Source organism: Lytechinus pictus, chromosome 16 (assembly GCF_037042905.1).
Source record: "Lytechinus pictus isolate F3 Inbred chromosome 16, Lp3.0, whole genome shotgun sequence".
In the NCBI taxonomy this organism is placed as follows: domain Eukaryota; kingdom Metazoa; phylum Echinodermata; class Echinoidea; order Temnopleuroida; family Toxopneustidae; genus Lytechinus; species Lytechinus pictus.
Genome location: NC_087260.1, coordinates 10,327,490 through 10,350,462, shown reverse-complemented (window position 1 = coordinate 10,350,462; position 22,973 = coordinate 10,327,490). Strand labels below are relative to the sequence as shown.

The following is a 22,973-nucleotide window of genomic DNA, read 5'->3' as shown; positions in this document are numbered from 1 at the left end:
TGATGATTCGTCACCCAGGATCGAATCAATAATGAATCGTACCAGACCTGGCTTCTTCTTGTGGCTTGGTTTTTCTTCCAAACTCTGTTTACGGAAATGGAAAATCATTAGACAAGAAATGGTTGATAGATTCCACGTAATAAGTCGGATGTTGGGTAATCGTATATCTAGGTCCAAATTTTATAGTATTTTAAAACTTATATGTGTATGTCCCAAATTGAAACTTAAATGTATATAATCACATTGACTGGCTTTGAAAGAGTTATCAAAACATGTTACCCACAACAAAATCACATATATTCCCGAGTCGTTAGACGAGGGCAATACGTTGAAAGGTGAAAGTTCATTTTGTGTATTCCGAAAGTACTATTGAACCCCTACCTGATTCGAGTCATGGAATGTTAGTTACAAAGCTTCATTCTGGTACAGTGTGACGGGTTATGAATTGTAATTGAGTTACTTTCTAAAACATATATGGAAATATAAAGAAAATGAAATGTTTAAGATTTCAACAAACTCAGTGTTTAAACTTGATGTGCAGAAGGGTTTGTCTAATCTGAATCTTCCGTTCTCTTCGGCACTTCCGTTTCGTCTTTATGAAACGGAACCCTGAACCTGTACTTTTAGATATTCTTTTTGCGTGAAAAATTGGCTATCTACAGTTAAAACCCAAAGTTTTAGACCCGAGTTTAAAATCAACCAGAGTTCAGAACACGGATCCCTGGCATCAAAACAATTTAGAGAAACCTGTTTTCCGAAAATCCTCCAAAAATTTAGTAAGGAGTCAGTGAACATGTCAATTTTATAACAGTGATTTCGCATTGACCAGCATCCCTGTATATTTTGTTATGTAATCGTGAGTGTCAATATCTTTTCAAAAATACATAAGCGTGCAATTTATCAATACATCCTGCATGTACACGTTTTTATGATCATGAAACAATACACATTTGTAGTTATGGGGGTTCATTTGGATTCCAGGGGAGCGTTTCATCAACATTTTTGTCCGACAAGTTGTCAGATCTGACATCTTTCCTTAATTCTGATTGGCTGAGAGGTACTGTTACTATGGTAATTGTCGGATAAAACAGAACTTGTCGGACAAAGTCCCTTCATGAAACGCTCCCCAGTGATGAACTATGGGGGAAGAGCTTGGAAGACAGCCCCCCCCCCCCACCAACTCATTCCCCAACAAAAAAGTTTCATGACCGATGGGGAAAGAGGGGAGAGATGATTAAATAAAATTAAAGGAAAATAAATTGGGCGATAAATTAGGTTTTCCCCATACGCCATATTCAGCCCGCTCATTACGTTATGTAATTTGACTCATTACACCGCTGGGCTATTGACAATATTGATGAGGAATATCGGCATCTTTTGCAGTCATCTTTTTTCATTATTTTCATTCACTTTCAAAAAGGCTCTGGTCATATTTGAATAGTAGGATGGGGGGTCGGGTGTCCGGACACTTTATCTTTTTGAAGCCTTCTTTTTTTGTCTTTGGATTACACTAAAAATATGAATTCAATAGTTGTAATCATCTTCTATTTTGTTCTCAATAATATTTCCTAACATTTTGTACTAAAAATTGATGAAACTTTGCTTGTAATTGTTTCCAAATGACTTTCTAAAATTGATCGTCCGGACACACAACCTGTCCGGACACATAATAACTGGGTATACTAGTAGGAATTGCATTTATGCCCTAGGCCTAATCTACTTTTCATTTAGAATGGGTGAACGATGATCCTCTTTAAAGAACCACCCCCACCATTGTCATCATTAAACAACTTGCTCCACCAGTAATATTCATCACCAATATCATCATCATTACCACAACCACCACTACCGTATAGATCTACTATCATTACCACAACCATCGTTATCACAACCATCACCACTCATACTCATAGTAGGCCTAGGCCTATACCAACGCCGTCAGCATCGTCACCACTTGTACTAGTACTATTTCTACCTCTCTTTGCCACCACAACCACCACCATATTACTGCCATCGTCATCATCATTACCACAACCAGCAACACCATCAGATTAATATACCACCACCTCCGCTAATGCCAATATCACATCCTACCTTGAAGCTGATGTCACTATCCGAGACCTTTGGTCTAACTTTGCTTGAAGATCCAACTCCCATGACGATCCTCTACACAAGGAAACCTCGACAAGACAGTTCCTAGACCTCTACATGACATCGTTCAGTTCCATCCAACTATCGATCTCTAAGTTGGCCTTAGGTCCATGTTCCAAAATATTTTTCATCACTTCTCTCAGCTTTTTTTTTTGCCTTGTGCACGTGCGTACGTGTTAAACTAGTTTGTTTACATTTATGACGCGCACTTGTTTGTCACTAAGTAACAGGTGTTTTCTATTATTACGTCATTATACTTGCACCAAATAAATCGCGCGCAGAAGTTATTTTTAGAACGCGCAGTAACAGGGGGAATCCCCTAATTACCGTGTTTACACTTGATCGGGGGAGTGTTTCATCAACATTTTTGTCCGACAAGTTGTCAGATCTGACATCTTTCCTTGATTCTGATTGGCTGAGAAACACTGTTACTATGGTAACTGTCGGATAAATGGGACTTGTCGGATAAAACGTCCGACAAGTCCTTTCATGAAACGCCCACCTGCTTTTGGTTTATCTTGCACTGCGTTTATTGAAGATTAGATATTGAAAACACCTCTGTAATGTCTATATTACATGTTATGATCATAAGATGCTTTATTATGTAAGAATTATAGCGACATCAAGTCAATAACACAAATGTTTCGGAGATACCCAATACCGGTTCAATATATATGTTTCATTTTGTAAAGATAAATGGAGGTTTTCTTTGTGCTGGTACCATCTTTTCGGTCATAAACGCAATTTAACCATTTAATAGAAATAATTAATTTTGTTCGCGAGGTTCATGTACATCCACCCACCCCAGCCGCCCCCCCCCCCCCCCCCCCCCCATCATTCCACGTTCTTTATATAGGCTGGTTTTTACTTTTTTAAATGAATTCAAACTTAGGCACATAGAAGTTGTATCCTTTTATTTTATTCATCAAAATGTCAGCTAATCATAATGAATGTCATATTAAAATGGATCTCGTTTAGTTCAATATTTTAATTTATTGACATTCTTGGAAGAGTTGAACCGATCACCGGGGAAACCGCATAACGCTTTCACGAAGAATTCAATATGAATGATAAAAACAAACATGGTTGACAATAGTTTATAATTTGCACAGTTCGAAATGTTTTATCAGGGTCCGTTTTAAACGACAGAAACACGTACAGAACCCTACATATTACTTTTGCCTACATGTACTTTCCAGCAAATCGCATCATTTACTGATTTAGATGCAGTATTCTGGAGGCAGTCTTAATCCTACTTAATGCATTTTGAGCGGGAAACGTGCATAATCGGAGCTGAAAATGGATGAAAACATATAACGGAAATCGACTTTGGATATGTTATTTTTGAGGACTTCTTGTATTTCCAATATACCTCAGTTATTCAGTGCATGTGGGGAAATAACTTAGTAACCCTAGTGGATTTGTGTGAAGTTACAGCGGAGAGAACTTTTTTTAGAAATTGCTGTATTTATAAACCACGACGCAACGGAAATAAGGAATTTCAGGATTCAACGTGTGATTACATTCATGTTCAGGTTCATAACATTGACTCATTTCTGCTTCGGCCCCATTTCATTTTTACCCTTTATTCATTTACTAATCATGGGTGTCTTGTAACCATCTATCTAACTATTTATGTCTATCTATCTATCTATTTATCTATCTTTCTCTCTTTCTCTATCTATCTATCTATCTATCTCTCTATCTACCTATCTCTCTATCTACCTACATGTATATCTATCTATCTATATCAATATTTTTTCTGTCTATCTATATAGGCCTATGTATGATATATATATTTGTATATCTGTCTCTACATTTATTCATCGGTCTAGCTATCTATTCATCTGACTATTCGAGAATTCAATACTTTTATTTATATCACTTCCGATCAAAACGTAATGCAAATTAATATAAATAAGATTCCAATTGAAGGATGAACATTTTTCCAATAATATTAACGGTAATTGCAAGACAAACTTAAGATTTCAAATTAAAAAAAACGTTCTTTTATACGCAACTCTTTCTGCAAAAGACTCCCTGCAGTTTCATAAAACTATATTTAATATTATTGATAAAAACTCTTCTTTCAATATATGACCATGAAGAATTATTTGTGTTTGGCTATTGAGGAAGGTAGCTGTCATTGATTTTAAGAGTTGTCACCTAGGGATGGGGCAACAGGTGAAGGGAGACTGCCCCCCTTTGAATTTTTGAAAAAAAAAGAAAGGGGGCAGTAAGAAAAATAAGGAAAGAAGAAAGGAGACAATAAGAAGGGAGTTTGTTTCTTTTTACTCTAAAAGATAAACATTGTCATGAATGGCGTCTTCTTTCGCCTGCCCCCCTCCCCCCCCACTTCCAAAGAAAAATATCCGGACGGCGCCCCAGCTATCATAAATCGTTAATTTATGCATATTGCTTATATGAGAAGGAGAATATTTTAAAATGGATGCAACGACAAATGGAGGTCGCTCAGCCATCGTCACGAAACAGCCGGAGAGAGATGATGATTCGATTGAGTTACGTAACTGGGCAACGCCCTCCCCTTCCAATAGAGTATCTGCATCAGATCAGAACAGGATGATACAGAGAGCCCTGCAAGATCTTCAAGGTGTGAACGAGGTCCACATCAGACAGACGCTGGAAACAATCGGTAAGGGTGTTTAGACCATTTAAAAAAAAGTTTTATTCCCTTCTTCTACAGATATCATTATTAACATGAATAAACCTATCATCATCATCATTATCATCATCATCATCATTGTCATCATCATCATCATCCTCATCATCATCATCATCATCATTATCATCATCATCATCATTATCATCATCATCATCATCATCATCATTATCATCATTATCATCATCATCATTATCATCATCTTCATCATCATTATCATCATCATCATCATCATCATCATTATCATCATCATTATCATCATCATCATTATCATCATTTACAAAAATGTCAATCAAGTAATTACACAACTTTGGAAGAGAAAAAATAACTTTATACTTTTACAAGGTACCAGTAATTTCAAAGAGCAAATTAAGGCTTTATGAATATGTATATACATATAAGAGAAAGGTTTATAATTAACTTTAATCAATATGAATGATATTTTCTTACTTTCCTATCAATGAAAAAAAGATTAAGAAAATAAATTATGTATTTTTTTTAATGACAGAATTGTATTATTCTTTTGTCTTTACCCCCGCACCAACAGATATGGTGCCAAGCCCAGGTGTATTTTTTAAATACTTCCCGGGGGAATTGGCTCCCCTCCTACTATTTCACGTAGTAGATAAGATGAAGAGAAAAAGAGAGGAGAGGGAAGAAAGAAAATAATAAAAAGGAGAGATCTGAGAATTAAGAACTTTTTTAAATGAAAACCTTTTTATCTATTAGACATGGTATTCAGAAAATTGAAAATGATATCATTTTGTCTTCTTTCTTTTGCTTCCTTTTCTTCCCCTTACTTTTCTCTTTTTGTTCTTGATCGAGGAACTTTTGGGAGCAATTGACCATCCTCCCCCTATCGAGGCTCTACACCACCGTTTTCACGATCAAATCGTTTAAAATAATAATTTACAACCTTGCCTTCACCATTTTAATCACTGAATTCTCCTTCTGTGTTATTTTAAGCATGCACATTGGTTAAGCAAAAGCGTCGTGTTACTTGGTAACGAGCACTTTATTTGATTAAGAAGTGATTCAATAGAATTAACACCCAATGTAATCAAATAATGCGACCAATGCCTAAGAAATTAAATATATTAGATTTGTTAGCATAACATCAATTTCCTCGTAGAACAATAAATGGAAGTCGTAAATTTGATTTGCTATTGCTCTGTTGTAACTTGTAAGCAACTGGCGTACAAAAAAAATCACGACCCCAAAAAACAAGAGAAAGGGTAAAAAAAAGGAAAGAGACAAGGGTGAAATGTATTTTTCCTGAATCTTATGTCAAAATCTATCACAAAATTGAACTTTGTAATACAAATTTCCAAATCTTTGCTCGCTCGCCACTGTAAATTGTACGTCAGTGATGTGCCATATTTAGTTCCCTCTGAAATTGTGGCTCATTAAGCCAGTTTTGTAAGCGATCATAAAAAAAAAGCATTTTAATGTAGGATAAAACATAAATTATATTGAAACACAATCTGTGGGCGATTAAAAAAGGGGCCGAGGGGTTGGGGGCTTTCTTTTAAATTCCCAACAGGCCTGGCATAATGCACATTTTCTTTCTTTATAAATATTGCACTTATATCACGCAGGATCAAGTTGTACCGGAAGTAATTCCTACCACATAGTGACCAAACAGGGTGACGTATTACTCAATGCTTTTGAAGGTTAGAATACAAATGTTCTCCATTACTCTTTAATGAATTTTATGTAAAGAATTTTAAAGAAATTTTGTGTAAATAATGGGATCTTCCTGATTAGAATAAGGACAATGAAAATAATTAATATATCATAACCCAGTCGAATCCTTTCACTCTAAAAGATGTAAAATCAACATCACTTTTTAAAGGTTGGAGGGGTGACAACCTTTTCTAAACTTGCTAAATGTTGCATTTACCACTTAATGTTCGACCCAACACTTAAAATGTTGGATTCAGCTTTATGCAAAGTTGGATATAACATTTGGATAAGATTGTCACTCTTCCAACCTTTGAAGTATTGATTTAACCTTTAATTTTTCAGCCGAGTGTTTTCTGCACATGGTAGCTGCCACAATCTACCTAAATAGTTTTCCTGACATTATTACCACAAAACTTCCAGTATTTGGGGTAAAAGGTAAAAGGTAAAACTTGGTAGTCTGCCGACCACGGTTCCGCGAAAAAAAAAAAAACGTGGATATGTAATTCTGCTGAAGACTTTGAAAAACCATAAACACCAAAACTTTGAGATAAAAGGGAAGGGAATGACAGAAATATTAGATTTAATGGCTTTGAATAGGGCCATGGAATGAGTTAAGCAAACTATTGACAGAAATTCATTTATTTCTTTTTTTTTTCATTGATTTAATGAATGGAATATTAATGATCTTCCCTTTTAGTTAATCACAAAACAAATTGGAACTCGTAATAAATGGAAGGAACTAGAGCGTTGCTGATGTTTTCATCATTATTAGATATTGATATTTTTTTGCAATTGACCTTGAAATTTTTATCACCCCCCCCCCCCCCCATCCCCTCAATATTTGCGTGTGTGATGGGCTGTGTACATATCTCCATATTTATCTGGCTTTCTGGTTGAATTTACGCATTTATTTTAATTCCCAATCTCCCACGACCCCCCCCCCCCCCCATACTTATAGAGACAACTTGTTGCAGCCGATGTTGGTGCGGCCCAGCCCGCTCTTTTCGAATGACAATACACAACACGGAGAGTGAAGAAATATTACAGGTAGTGCGCCCTCATCGGTGTGATGCATGTTGCTGCCCGTGCTGTCTTATGAAGTCCATGGTTCAAACGCCGGGTGGCTATGTTCTCGGTTACACCAAACAAACGTAAAACATTTTTTTATACATCATTTCTTAGATTAAAAATTATGATTATGATATGAAAATTATATCATTCCATTATTTCTTACGTTATTTCTTGCAGTTTAGAAATTAAGTTTTGACATTGGTCCCATCCTTATAGAAAAGGCGGAATGTGAATTGCCGGAGTATACATCCCGAATATTTTACTATTATCATTTAAAACGATTAAAGTTGTGTTCACGTATAGGTTCTAATATTAACATTTGTCTGTCCTTTTAAAGTAATCAGATAAATAGGCGGAAAGAACTCCCTCTCAAACTTTATTTAGTATCAACCCTTCAGAAGTAAATGTTTCAAAAGTTAGTACGCCTATAAATTTGTTAGTAAGCTCGGATTAAAAAATCTTTTTCCAGAAAGTGAAAGGCATATTATTTCAACATTCTGGAAAGTTTCTTCATAAACAACATTTTATTTACGTGCTATTAATAGTTACCTGCTAATAGAAAGCGATGCCTTTCACAATAATTTGCTCTTCTGAAAAGTAGGATTGCTCACATTGTTAGTAATACATTAATGTTATTATTTATATACTAGGTGGTCGCTATGTAGGGCAGACTTCTCTATAATCAATCGTAACGACAATCGTATTGCTGATATGGAATCACCGTGTTGCCCGTGCAGATGTTTTACTAATATCGACATACCGGTAATTATTCAGTCAAGTATTAATATCAGGATGGTGCCAGGAGATTTTGATAGGGGGTATGACAACAGGAATTTCGTCGGATGTCACCTATAAGAGTTGCGTCCATTGAAAGTACAGATGGAAATTAAGAGTATTATAGGCAAATGACAGCGGGGCAAGACGAGATAGAATTGACTTCATATTTTTTCTCTCTAAATTGACTTCGGGGTAATAAAGAGTAACGGGCCAGCCCTCTGCTGTTTTGGAATCTTCTTTCTTCTTCATTCCCTTTTCTCCCTCATTCTCTTTCTTCTTTTTCCTTTTTTCTTTCATAGGGCTTTCTTGAGAAATCCTAGGGAGGTTCCCCATATCCCCGCTGTGGAGCCGCCCCTGGTGTATTAATCAAACCATCAACCAATCCATCCTCTCCTCTTTTTCCCGGTTTTGTCCTTTTCCCTTTTATTCCCTTTTTTCATCATCACCAGAATATCACCCCCCCTCCCCTCCTCTCTTGTAGCGACATCTCTACATAATGATAATATTTCAGTTTCCAAACGTTCTGGCCATTATTTACACTAAATGATTATAATCATTCTACTTTTTAATTCAATTGTATTCAAAACGACCGCAGGGGCGGATCCAGCTTTTTATAAAGGGGGGGGGGTTGGGGTGGTATGCGAGGGAGCGTAGCGACCGAGTCCAAGCGAGCGGAGCGAGCGAGGGGGGAGGGTGTGGGAGGGGGTGTCCCCCCTCCCACAGTAGGGAAAATTTTTGAAAATCTGTGTGTGAAAATGGCGTTTTCTAAAATTACAAGTTTAAAAAAAAAGATAAGATTTAAAAAAATGGTCCCCGGATTTTTTTTTTTTTTTTTTGGGGGGGGGGGGTTGCAACCCTCCAACCCCCCTCTAGATCCGCTTCTGGACCGAAGCAATAGATGGGAACAGCTCGAACGGTTTGTTTACTGCCATATTTGTTCGTATCTATTTTCTGTTTACCATTCTCCAATGATGCATTTTACTTCTTTCATACATTTTTTTTCTCTCTCTCTCTTTAATGCCAGATTCTATCAAGCGGTGGTGAGGAGGGCTCAGTCGCAAAACGCTGGGGAGGGCGAAAACACAACACAAACATGGACCATGAATTCTTCGCTCTAAAATGTAAGTATTAGAATATTTTTCTTGTCGATATATATCCTCTGTCGTCAACAAAAAGTCATTTACTTTACTCAAATATTTTAGTGTGCTTGCATACTGTAGGTGCGTTTGTGTATACGTGTGCGTTTTGAGTTACGAATTCACAGATGACAAAATAAAAGTAGGTTAGAACCGGGATGAGACAAGTAATTTTGAATCGGGACCTCGCAAGCAAATAAATTGGAGAACATGTTACCGTGGCAACCGGGAGCAGGCGGACAGGTGCTAGATGATGGGACGCAAGCAATCCAGAAGTTTTTTTTTTCTGTGGGTGAATATTTTTCGTGAAGTTATGTCGTACAAACGAAACTTTTGCCCATATTTCCTTTATATCGTTTAATTATACACGAAAAGAGTAAAGAAAATGTTCTGTATCTATCATCTCTATTTACTCTACTTAATTCATTCCATTTTTCGCTCCAGCATCCCACTCTCTCTCCCTGCTTCATCTCCTTCTCTTCCCCCTCCCTGCTTCAACTCCTTCTCCCCCCCCCCTCTCTCTCTCCCCTCTTGCTCCTCCCCCTCCCTCTCCTCTCTCACTTTCGCACTTTCACTCAAAAATTAACAAAAAAAATTCTCATTATATTTCTAATTATTTCCCAGTCCCTGCAGGCTCCGATCTCCAAACCAAAGGAATACTTCTGGGATCGGCATTCCTCGTCGTAAGTGGGCTCTAAATCATTTCAATTCTTTGTTGTTTTTTTTCCCTCGGGGTGAGGGCGTTTAGGGATTTCACCCACTAGAAAAAAAATGGACCTTGTCTCTTGGTGTAAATTTAATTGTACAGGAATGTTCCCTGAAACGGCTCTTCACGGATGAACTGGGGCAATGATTATTTTATAGAACTTTTTATGGGCTTTTATTTCGGCCCTCTCCCTTTCAGAGGGTGAAGTTTAAGCCCCTCCCCCCATAGTTCACCCCCCCCCTGTTTAACCTCTCTTCAGAGTAAACTGGATATATCATGTAACCTGGTGGGTGTTTCATAAATTAAGAGCGACTTTAAGAATGACTGGTGAAGTTTTCTTGCATGATATATAATCACCAATGAACATTTAAAGGTGAATATCATTTACCACAAAGGATCTCCAGCCATTCATAAAGTCGCTCCTAACTTACGGTCAGCTTTATTGAACGGCTCCCAGCTTCATTTAAAATTGCTTTCTTTTCTTTTAATTCTTTCCAGGATTACATGTTCTTTGAGATGACATGAAGGAAGATGAAAAGGCCACAGGAAGCAAAAAACAGAAAAGCGATTTCTCCACTGTAAAAAAAAATAAAGGAACAAATCAAATTCACCTTTGAAATGTAAAGCATGCATGATCCATAACTGCTAGGCTTTTGGAGAAACCCATCTACAGAGGCATAATTGCCATGTGTTTAACTAATAGAGTTGGTGGGTGTTATATTTGCAATTCAAGTGATTTTTAAAATCTTCTAATGGCTTCCATTATATATAATTCTGTACATATTTTCATGTTTTCATTTTGTACACTTAATGTAAATATATTTGTTATTATTTGTTTGGCGTCACCTGTGCCTGGGAGGCGAAAAGCGAACTGAATCACTATGACCCGCAGGTCTCTCCTCCCAATATAACTGATTGGGGGGAGTGCAGGTGGACCACTACACCGGGGTTTCCCCCTACTCTTATACGAATAGTGCAGTGGGTTCTTAACGTGCAAAGGTGGTGACTCTCCTCTACACGGGGCCTCCATATAACGTCCTACCTGAGGGACGGAGTGTTTTCCATTGTAACACAGCCTGCATCTATGAAACATGGGAGAGACGTTTACACACAACACACTGGCTTCAGTCATCCGCCCGGGGTGGACTCGAACCCACGATCTTTGGTTCGACGGGCAGACGCGTTACCGACTGAGCCAACAACGCTCTCCGAATGTTTGTGATAACTTTAAGCAGTAATCAAATCCAACAATAAATACAAAAGTGACATTTTCATATTGGGATTATGCAGTCTGTATTTCTTAAACAAACATACTGTTAAGGTTAAACAATTTACAATATTGTTACAGTCTCTCATGTTTATATACATTTTATACACTTGCAAGTTCTACAAAGATATTAGCAATTGTTAATGCATATAAACTTAGAAATGCATATAAACTTGGAAATAAAATGTTTCAAAAGAACATAAATATATGTCATGGAGTGGTATTGAGTTGAAGTTCTAGTTTGGAGATAGAAATGGTGATATAATACGGATATAGCCTTCAAAAAACAAGGTGGTGTTTTACAAAGTATGATGTAATGTCATGCTCGGGTGCCAACACACACATAATATAATGTGTAATCTCATTGATGGTTGCACAGTAGCGCACATCACCTGTGCATGATTTGATCATTGGGAGATTTCAAGTCCGGTGTTGGTGTTGAAAATTGGATTGCTTCCCCTAGCTCCAAAACTTACTCAGAGTTTGTAAAGCTGATACAGATCACATTATTGACATCTCAAAAACTAGCGAGTGACTTTTCAGGACCTTCTTCATTTTATGTTTGGTGTTATAATCGTGTAAAAATTGACCTAACACCAACACCAAAAGGTCAACACTGAACTTGAAATCACCCAATGTGTTAATAATGTATACCAAACACAATTGGTAATTCAAGAGGTTTAAATGGTTTGACACATACAATTTCCCATGATTTAAGCCTAGACTTCGGGTTCAGAATACAGGCCACAGGGACAGGCCAATATAAAAAATGCATTTGGTCAATAGAGCTTACTCATGGATTCCTGCACTTTAAAGCCAGATTCTATGATAATGCAAACAGATTTTTATACCTTCAGAGAAAAATCACAGGATTCAAACAAGGCTAAAATCAAGCATGATCATATAGCAAAAGTGGAGATATCAATACCCAAACTTGCACGGGTACACTATATTTGCAGAGTTTTACATGTAAAGGACAAGGTTTTGTCGCAAGAGTTTTTTAATGCAAAGATTTTAATTTGGATCAAGTCACAACTCTATTCTCAACTATTTTGGGAGTCCAGAAGAGAGAATTATGAAACCTATTGCATTCTATTGTCCCCACCTGTTCCAATTCTCATACAAATGCCAATCAAAAAAGTATCACAAATATTGTGCAATGTACAAATACAATAACCACATGGAGTGGTGCTGTTTTATGTTTTTGATGCCAGAAAAAGGGGTAAGTTGGCACTTACATGTAAGTCATGCTGAAGTGCTAACACACCAAACATATTCAATGTGTAATCTCATTAAAGATTATATGGTTGAGGGTATCCTCTTAAAATGATCTGACCAAAGTGTCATTTTTGACCCATCTAATTCTTTATTTCCCAATAGAATTTGTATAGGAGTCACCCTGTTCCAGTAATAGAGATACTAGGCATTAACATAGCGCCAGCTATCTAGAAAAAAGCTATTCCGAGGCGCATTGTTTATTATTATTACCCCCGGCTTTAGCTTTAGCAGTAGGCAATGGATAAAGTCATAATTCTTTGTAAAACATTCTCAAGATGAAAATCAATCATCATGAACAGCGTTTTGACTACTAAATCTGTAAAACATTCAGGGGTTGTACAGGTGACAGTACTGTCGGAGCGTTTCATGTTTAGAATGTGTCTCATTGATCCATGTTCTGAAGAGAAGCATTGCTATAACAATCTTAACCATCTCAACGATCATCACCAGAACAGTGGTCGCTGAAGCAATCTTCTCAGGGCCAATCAATGCCGAATGATAATTTCCACAATTATCAGGCAACAATCGTTGTCAGAAATAACGTCGTTGGAGCAAATCCTGGTGACACAATCATTGTTGCCTTAGTACTCATCACCACAGCAACCATCGCAAGATCAATTGTCGCAGAGTTATCCAATCATCGTCTCAACGATCTTCATCACAGATACTGTTATGTAATCACTTGTTGTTAAAAGCAAGTGGTGCCTAATCAGTCGCTGGTAATCATCAGTACGCGTACTGATCTCTCTTTGCAGAAGTATCAGTCACTGTAGCATAGATTGTACACTCTGGTATTAAACAGCCTAATCTCCCACCTCCATGGAAAATTCCTAGCTGGCCATCGATTGTTTTTGGCATCCTAATGGCTCCACGAAAAGAAAATATCAGCTACTGTACATGAATGTTCTAAATCAGTCCATGTTGAAGAAGACATAATAGGGCGAGTGGTATGAGTAGCCCTTACCTCATGAAGACATCAGTATTCCTAAAACTAGATCTATCCCTGGATTGAGAAATAAAATTTAAAAAAGATAGAAGAAATATGAATAGATTTACATACTTTTATGGTTCACAGTTACTGAAAAAAAAAAAAAAATTCATAGAAACATGTATTAAATAATGTGGGGGCATTGTGGTCTGGTCGTACAGTCTCTCATCTTTCAAATAGAGGGTCATGTGTTTGAATCCCAGCCATGGTGTTTTCATTCAAAACAATATGGTTAAACTTTGTGCTGACGGAAATGAAATAAAAAGAAGGATCTTGTGATTAACTCAAATCTATGCAACTTTTCATCTCATGCCATTCAGACATACCGCACATTTATAACTTTTCAGTGTTTGCATTTTTCAACTAACCCAATTTTCCTTCTTCTAGATTTTACAACTTTTGCAAGGGAATATTGAACCTACTGGATACTGAACGTGCACATTTATTTTATTTATTTATTGATATTTTCATATTCCACAAATCATCAAAGTACATTTCATAATAAATGATTTTTACAATGAAAAGACGCATCAACTGCATAACACAATCATGCAGGATTGAAACGTAACAATGAAATGAAAAAAGGGGAGGAGCCTATATATTAAAAAGCAAAGCTTGTAAGATGTAGACCCCCTATCAAAATTTAATACAAGGGTAATATGATATAAGTAGATTAAAATAATCAGCAAAATTCTATAAATTTATATAGATATAAACACTAACACGAATGTATATACACTATATACAAATTAAATATCCTGGCTCTGGTCTTTGTGAATGCATGTTATAGTATAATCAGTCGGTCTCCAACAAGTTAAGGGAAGTTTACTGTACTACAAACATATAGAGTACCGAAGTGTGACAACATCAATTTTCACTCTTTGTATGTCAGCATTTTTGATAGCTTGTTTTGGTACAAAATGATAAAATGACTCCACAACCTAAATTTGATGGGAATCGGTCCATGGGGGCCTTAGATATGACCTCACGAATACATAATTAGCCCCACTGAAATCAATGTATTATTGGCCTGATTCTAAATTTCAGGAACCAGGCCAATAATAAACTGACTTCAATGGGGGCTATTCATAAGGTCATTTCTAAGGCCTACCTTGGAACAATTCCCACCAAATTTGGGTTGTGGAGGTATTCCATCATGCTCTACCAAAATATTGGATAAAACAAATGCTGACATGGAAAAAAAAATCTGTGACATCATTACTTCGGTACTCTATATACAATTTACTTACTTTAAACTATCTGTGTGTGTCTTGTATTCCATTATGGTGTTAGGTGGAAGATTTAATACTCTTTGTAATGTGTCGCGTACTCTAATATTGATAGCATTATCGCTGGCAGTGCGATTCCATATAGAGATAATGTCCTCCTGCGAACAAAAAGATCAACAAATAATAAATCATCAGTAAGTTTACAAATTCTAAACTCAAGTCAATTTTTTGGCCTCTCCCTGACAATCAGGGAGTCTTGGCAGCCCTGGATCCAATCTGAACATGTTTGCCTGACATGGCAATGCTCAAAGTGGGCAAACTGGTATCCTAAACATTGAGCATCGATAAAATAATCGGGTGAATAGAATACCTTATCCATACATATGGTGCTTTTAGATGAAATGCCAATGCACAAATTGCAGACCTGCCAACTTTAATTGGGACAAATCCTATTCTTTATTTATTTTTAACCAATTTTCAAGTGTAAAATCCTATTTTTCTTTAAAATTTTGAGAAACATACAAAAAATCATCATTCTTACAAGTTTCAAAAATCCTGTTCCTTGGGGAAAAATCCCATTAAGTGTCACTTTCTCCATAAAAATCTTACTAATTGGCATCTCTGAAATTTGAATGCTCTGCAGGAGCTGTCTATTGTTCACTCATGGTGCATTACATGATAACTACAATGTAGGAAGAGGTATTCACATTTCAAAATAGAAGTAAAAGATATTCATAGAGCACATTTATTAGTTTGTGAGGACCTGGTCTAAGTAAAATAAAAAACCTATAGATTTTAAACATCTGTAGATATCAAAGGTCACTCGGGACATTGCTTAATTATGAAATTGTCTATTCTTTACAACATCATGCCTGTCTAACATTTTAATATGTAAATTATCAAGACTGGAATTTGCCATGAAGTTGTTTGTATAGCTACACACAACTTTCTAACTAGTAGAAAAGAAATTACCCAAGGTTCTTCCATAATAAGATCAGCAAGACCAAAATGGGTACACTTACAGCAAATCTAACAGAAACAACTGCACCGCATATCTCCTCTCCGACCATGAATTGTTCCCCAAGCATGGCAAGTACAAGGTTTTCCCACAAACGTGAAGCAAGACCTTTCCGTAGCCGGACAATCCACTTTCCGCCTTTCTTATTTGCTTCATCCTGGAAACAAAAGAGATGATAGTGACATCAGCATTTGAGAATTCAGCACACAAAGACTGATATGGTTGTATAAAAAAATAGTCTACTAGTAGATGATCTAACTCTCAGCTAATCTATCACCAACATGGCTATAAAACTCACTCGGTCTACTATCATTTTATTCTAATCATTACCATTTGGTCCAACATTCACATGGTCTCATACTTGCTTGGTGTATCTGTCATATTATTCTTATGCCCAGTTGGTCTAATTTCCACTTTCAGTTACGGTTCTAATCATATAGACTGGCCAGTGTTGGGCCAAGTGAATAGTAGACAAAATCTGTAAAGCATACCTGTTGGAGCTTGAAATTAGACAAAATGGCAAATTGGCTATAAAATGGCAATTTGACCAAATGTTTAGTAGACAAACCAGTTGTAGACAAACTACAGTACTTAAAATTAGACTGAGTGAGATGAGACCAAATGGAAAGTAGACTAAATGGCAATTTATGACTAGAATGTTTCTGATACAACAATTCTCAATTTAATATCCTAAGTTTGTAAAATACAATGTGGGTTTTTTTCCCCCCTTTACTAGAATTTTCCAAAACAGAATTGTTGCAATATCGAGTTACAAATTTAGTTGCTCACTACTTTTTTGTACATTTAATTCCCACTGTATTATGAAGATTGAAACACAGCTGCACATCTTCCATTTTCATAAGACTGCAAGAAATCTTATAAAAGTGAAAAGTAGGAAATGTCCATGTAATAGTTATTATTAATAAACTATTTGAAAAAACAAAAATAAAGTCTATCTCTTGAACACAGGACAGATTCACATTTTTCATCAAAGTGACATGTCACCTTTGATCTTTGACCTCCATATCTTACCTCCCACATCGGTTTGATGCCGTGTTTGAATAGATGATAGTCACTACTACTTGTCAGGTCACATGGCCTCGCTATATGGCTGTATAATGTCCAAAATTGTTCTACCTAAAAAAAAAAGGAATAAAACATGAAGTTTGGATGTCAAAATAATATCATGTCCATGCAGAGACAGGCCAACGATTTCATGAATGGAGGGGGAGGGGGCAGAAAATGAGTTCATTGTGCAAGAATTCCCTCAGAACTTTAACAAAAAAGGCTTCTCCTTTCCATTCCACTATTGATACAATTATTGCTTCCAGAGAAAAATCTGAAAAGCAAACAATATGACCCATATTCTGAACTCAGGTTAAATTCAAACTCTAGTCAAAACTTTTGATATAACTATGGATAGCCAGTTTTAACACAATTTTCTAACAGTACAGGTTCAATTAATCAGATAATCTGCTTTTCAAATCATTTAAAAAGTTTCTGGGAATGAAAACTGAATTAGTTTTCTCCGACTTTGCGGCATAATGAAAGAGCGCATTGAAAATGAGAAAAATAAAATGTTAACACAATTTTGATAATTTTGGCTTCCCACAATTTCAGCACAGAGTAAGACCATGGCCCAAGATATTCCGCGCTTCAAAATTTGGGCCTATGGGTCTAAATTTCAGCAGAGAAGTGAGAATCTCAAAAAAGGAAGTTATAAATGGGAGGGAGTGAGGACGTATCCTTCACAGATTCCAAACTAAACAGTCATATAAAGGTACTTACTGAAGCGAATGCACCCATTATTTTGATGTTCTGTTCGTAGTTTGAAGATGAAGCCTTGTTTCCTGGCGTACGTCTTGAAAACCAGAGGCAATAGGAATACTGAAGCTGATGTTCACCCTGTTTGCATTTCACTTTGGGCTAGAAAAATAGGATAGAAAATGAAAAAAAAGGAACATATTACTTGTATTAGAAGAAGCTTTGTGGTGTAACAGTTCCGATTCTCCCCTTGTAATCTCATACATAATTACACTTATTTCATCGCGTACCCTTAGAAAAGTCCAATTAAGATATGTGCTTTTGGCAAAGGAAGCTAAATTAATGTTTGAATCAAGTGCAGAAATACAAGAAATCTGCATAGTCAATGTTTTTTTATAATGGTACAGTCATATCCACCTTTGTGAATTTGGTCCCAACTTGCATAGTGTTTACTTTGGTGTGAAATAGACCCAAAACAAAAGACTGTACAATAGTATCAAATTTAGGGTTAAAATCCTTGACGTCAACGAAATATTTTTTTTTTAATCCATCAAATATCATACCACCTACCCATACTATTTGGTGTGGATCATCGATGGCATCTTTGCTTACTGGCTGCTCCACATTCACGTCTTCACGGTCTTCACCGCTGTCGTCATCTTTCAACCTTGAGGAAAATAAGTAAAAGACAGGTTTCCTTGAAAATGCAAATTGATTAATGATCATGGTTGAGCTCTTTACATGTGCATGTAGATATTGAAGAGAGCTAAAGAGTTGAATGAGTGGTCAGGCACGATGCTGCGCTCGACACACATGATTGATCAGACTATCTCAAGTTCTGGTCAGTGTGCGTTGAGCTAAAATCATGTAGGCCTACAGTGCTGCACTTTTTGTTTAATTCACCGATGTAAATTACTTGTTATTAAGTATATTTACTTTGAAATAGAAGTCACACAATGACAAATATTTTTGTTTGGTGCCTTTAGAGCTACCATATTGCATGATCAAACTCTAAGCAAAGTCCATGCATGGGTGACCTAGGCATGCCCGAAAAATCGGCACAATGTACCGTACTGACTGGTATTATTGCATATTGAAAGGGCATGGCAAGTGCAACTAGAACTTTGGAACTTGGCTGAAAATAGTGGCTTGTTTTTGGTGAAGATTCTTTACATGCCATTGTAGACAAAAGAATTACTACGGTAAGTAACGTTCTATTAACCGCACCTTTTTCTTAGCGGGATAGAAGCAAAAGTCGTGGGTGCGGTTTATCCACGGTGACGGGTCTGAGCCAGCCCGTCGTAACCCCTCCCGAACATGTAAGACGTCTGCCAGTTCACAACACATCGAGTGCCCGGGCGTAGTCGCCCAGGGCAATGTCGTTTAGAGGGGTATGAGCCGTGGTTAATGAGAAGCGATTATTACGATCTTCTCAAATATTGTCCATAACAAACGCACCCACCTTCATGACACTAATTTCGACTTTATTCTCGGTTCAAAGCAGCGAAATTCCCTTTCAAAGAGACGCCAAGCATACTCAGTAATATTTTGCCACAGCTGAGCGAGCGCGAGAGTTGAGTGAGCTGCGCTGAGCTAGCTTTTGTTGTATTGTGGTCAGAGCTGCGCTGAGCTAGCTTGCGTTGTATTGTGGTCAGTTATAGTGCGACTTAAGCTGGCGCTATTCATTTTAACCCTCGATCCCCTCCAAAGTCCCGTTTCGCGCCAGCTTATTTTTTCTTTCCCATTTGCTTTTCATAAGATACCATGTACACCACGCACGAGAGAGAAGACACTAAGCCTTAAAACAACTGTAAAAAATGCCAATTTCTTTGTTTCTTGAACCTTCCTGTAATCCCGTATCCAAAATTCATGCTAAGACATTGAATGCTAGACAAATTCTGAAAGTGATTGTGAGTTTGTGATGCAAGAAATGTGATTGTTTCTGCCTCCTACGCCGGGAAAGACACAGATCATTATTTGATAAGATGTACTGGTACCGTATCGTAGTTTGCAATGTACAAGAACGGCAGTGCTGTGTGTGTGTACACTGTGACTGTGAGGTGAGTGAGTGTGTAGGTGGCCAATATTGTCGGGACCTTCCTTTCTTGCTAACATTTGTAGATGAATTGATCAAGAACAGCAGATTTCCGCATACAGGTAATCTCTTTGGATACTTTGAAATCTTTAACTTAGTTTTTGTTTCTTCGTACTTCAAATACAATGTGAGGATTTTTTTTTTTTAGTCCGAAGTTGGGGGTGCGGTTAATCCACGGGTGCGGTTTATAGTCCGTTACTTACGGTAATCATTTATTAACTTCTTTGTGAAATTATAACCTTTTTTACATTGAAAGGATGCACAACATAAATTAGTAATAATATTATTGTGAAAAATGAGATTTTTTTAAAGTCAATGGCAACAATCAGTGGCAACAATAGTCAAATATGACTAATCAATAATAACCTTGTCCTCTGTTAGGACTCCCATGTGTGGGAAAAATAGGGTTGGCAATGTTTGGCTTACTTTCTCTTGTTCTTGGTATAAATGTATCTGGGACAAGCTGAGTTCCCAATAAGAAAACTTAGGCCTGATGAGTGATGCTGAGCTGAATTTTGTGCCAGGACACTTCACTTCAATGCAAAGTTCCAGGACATGTGCAGAGCAAGCACAGCAACAGGTTTTTTTTTTGGGGGGGGGGGGGATAAAACCTGGCCAGGTCTGGCATGTTAATGAAAGTGTGTGCTGGGCATAATTTGACCTGGCAACATCTACAAAAGTCTGATGTCAATAATATTACAATAGTCTCGACTTGCACAAACAAGTTTAAAAAAAATAAAACACTTTGAATTGGTGCACACAATTGGCATTAATGCAATTTCGTATTGGCCGACTACGAGAGAATTTTCCAACCAGCAATTGTTCGCAAATGTCATTAGGAACTTAGTTAGGAAGTCTCTCAATCACATTTTTCTACATAGTACAGGCACAAGGCAGATCATAATTCATATGCCCATCGCTTTTCCGAATATCGCGATCAGCAGGAACGGCTGTATTTTGGTTGGATGTCGAGGTGATTGTCGAATTTTCAGTCAGACATCACTTGCTTTTGGTCGCTAACTTCAGTCCTTAGGCATAGCATAGCCATAGGCATATCAAAATTTATAGTTTTACACGGTATGGCGCTTCCATTTCCAAGCAAAGCAATGTCTGAGTCTGACCGAATCTGACTGAGGCTGAGCTGAGAATGAGACGAGAATTCAACAACAATGAAGCAGGCTTAGGTCCACCCATGGGTTCATATCATCTCGCGTGCGAAGGAATATCAGTCATATGCACGCGACACACACGACAAGTCAAAAAGATAGTGGGCTTTTGCCCACATAAAATATCACCAATAATCTGGTATTTCACATTCTGCTATGACACTTACCGAATCATTTAGATCCTTCCGTGACTTCTCCTTGAAGTTTTTTCTTAAAAATATGTATATTTTCTTGATCTTTAGTGAAGATTTCACGGAGATAAAATTTGGTCAGCGTAGATATCAATTTTCGCCTAAAGAGGGCGCGCGATTTATATTCATATCAAAGACACGACAAGGGAAAGATTAGGAACCTACACTATTTTATACGCAAATCGACGCAAGGCATTACGCGAATTCCGTGAAGTGTCCAATCTTTTCATTGTATAGACTTTGGTATACCATGACGTTCGTTAATACTGCTTGTACTGCTGGTTTCGTTCCAGGCATGTGTATTAAAAAAAATAAAAATTATATTAGTCATCGCTTTAAATTAATTGCAACAAAAGTGTTATCATCGCCAATAGTAATCCTGAATTATGTTTTTGAAGGTATTTTATTTATTGGTGCCCATAATTAGTAAATTAATCATAAGAATTGCGCATTCAAAGAATTTAGACACAGTTATAAAATTACCGAGGAGCTGAATCAAGGTTGTGAAATTTATTAGCGCCACCAACGGGCTTCCTTGTATTTCCGTAGAAGAGACAAACGAAGTCACTTGCTAGGCCGAGGTAAGCGAAATTTGCTCTTTTTAAATGAAATGAGTTCAATATCATATGTATAATTTTGTTATGTATTGCTACTTACCGGAAAGAGCCCCGGTGCGTAGCGAGAAGGAGTTTCGGCAAATATTACTTCAGCAATGAAGCAATGTTTGCCGACTACTTCAAAATCTACGGTCAAACAAGGTCCGGTGTACGAGGTTCGTATATATATACGAACCTCGTATTACTATTAAGTATTAGTGTGAGTGGCTTAGGACAGTAACTTAGGTCGAGATCCAACCAAAATACAGGGATTCCCTATCTCGATATTCTGAAAAGCGGTGGGCTTACTATGACTTGCTATGACATTTGTGAACAATTACTGGTGAGGGAATTCTCTCGAAGTCCGCTGGTGCGAAACTGCATTCGCGCCCAATAAATAGGCTAAATAAAACATAAAAATGAATAGGTGGGACTGGCATTTGAAACCAGCTGTAGAATATAACAGACGTTACATCCAAAATCATATAAACTGCACTAAATAATTAGTATTCTTACATGTCAAATTGGTTATTCATCTCTAGGTCCCCTTGTTGAGGTCTAAATGCAGATAATTCACGGTTGAAATCTCGTAATCTTCTGAATTCCAAGTCATACAGAATGATCCACGCACGTTCACGATATCGATATCGATAAGTATACTATCGGTTTTTTTGCCGGCGCGGCGGCCGGCGCGGCGCGGCCGCGCCGCCGGTCGGGGGCGCCGGGCAGGAGGGGGCCCAGCCAGCCGGGCCGGTGGGGGCTATAATTTTTAGGGTTTTTTTTATTATTATTGTTTACCGGAAGTGTTCACTGTTCAGAGAGGGTGGTTCGTCTAATTTGGGTACATTCATATCCAATTTATGTATAAATTTATACCAAAAATCAATGTGGACGCGACGGATCTAGACCTCTAGATCTACTAGGCCTAATAATAATAATAATAATAACAATGAAAGCAAGAGAGAGCTTTCCTTTAAAATGAACTGGCCCAGCTAGATTAGACTTCGAGATCATTCGATGCAATTAGATCGATAAATATACCCTTTTTTATTGATGAAATATACATGTATTTTTTAAAAATCAATCCCAATCCCATGTGATTTCTCAAGATGAACATTTTTAAGTAATTAAGTTTAAAAAAAAATCGTGTCTGATGTTATAAGCTTAAAAGGTA

The 22,973-nt window shown here is 37.2% G+C and overlaps 2 protein-coding genes across 2 annotated transcripts; one reads left to right on the top strand and one right to left on the bottom strand.

Moving 5' to 3' along the window:
- The first annotated feature begins 3,325 nt into the window (after positions 1-3,325).
- LOC129278480 (phospholipid scramblase 1-like) lies at positions 3,326-11,665 on the top strand. The gene is made up of 8 exons (XM_064110868.1): positions 3,326-3,686; positions 4,583-4,804; positions 6,430-6,504; positions 7,476-7,668; positions 8,239-8,350; positions 9,390-9,486; positions 10,126-10,184; positions 10,706-11,665. The coding sequence occupies exons 2-8, from the start codon at positions 4,597-4,599 to the stop codon at positions 10,730-10,732; spliced, it is 771 nt and encodes a 256-aa protein (XP_063966938.1). The 5' UTR covers positions 3,326-3,686; positions 4,583-4,596; the 3' UTR covers positions 10,733-11,665.
- On the bottom strand, positions 11,484-22,437 carry LOC129279368 (eukaryotic translation initiation factor 4E type 2-like). Its single transcript, XM_054915461.2, has 7 exons — positions 22,316-22,437; positions 18,322-18,418; positions 17,776-17,913; positions 17,020-17,124; positions 15,992-16,144; positions 14,991-15,127; positions 11,484-13,755 (listed from the first exon to the last, which is right to left on the bottom strand). Exons 1-7 carry the CDS (start codon positions 22,333-22,335, stop codon positions 13,713-13,715), a joined length of 693 nt encoding a protein of 230 aa, XP_054771436.1. The 5' UTR covers positions 22,336-22,437; the 3' UTR covers positions 11,484-13,712.
- Between the last annotated feature and the right edge of the window lie 536 nt (positions 22,438-22,973).

What these genes read in the sequence shown, in the direction of transcription:
- LOC129279368 (XM_054915461.2), bottom strand. Translation starts at nt 22,335, where the DNA reads ATGAATAACCAATTTGACAT. An exon ending in ATCCACACCAAATAGTATGG is followed by an intron (nt 17,914 to 18,321) that starts GTAGGTGGTATG and finishes CTATTTTTCTAG; the next exon opens with CCCAAAGTGAAATGCAAACA. An exon ending in TAATGGGTGCATTCGCTTCA is followed by an intron (nt 17,125 to 17,775) that starts GTAAGTACCTTT and finishes TTTTTTTTTTAG; the next exon opens with GTAGAACAATTTTGGACATT.
- LOC129278480 (XM_064110868.1), top strand. Translation starts at nt 4,597, where the DNA reads ATGGATGCAACGACAAATGGAGGTCGCTCAGCCATCGTCACGAAACAG. An exon ending in ACAGACGCTGGAAACAATCG is followed by an intron (nt 4,805 to 6,429) that starts GTAAGGGTGTTT and finishes TATATCACGCAG; the next exon opens with GATCAAGTTGTACCGGAAGT. An exon ending in CTCGGTTACACCAAACAAAC is followed by an intron (nt 7,669 to 8,238) that starts GTAAAACATTTT and finishes TTTATATACTAG; the next exon opens with GTGGTCGCTATGTAGGGCAG.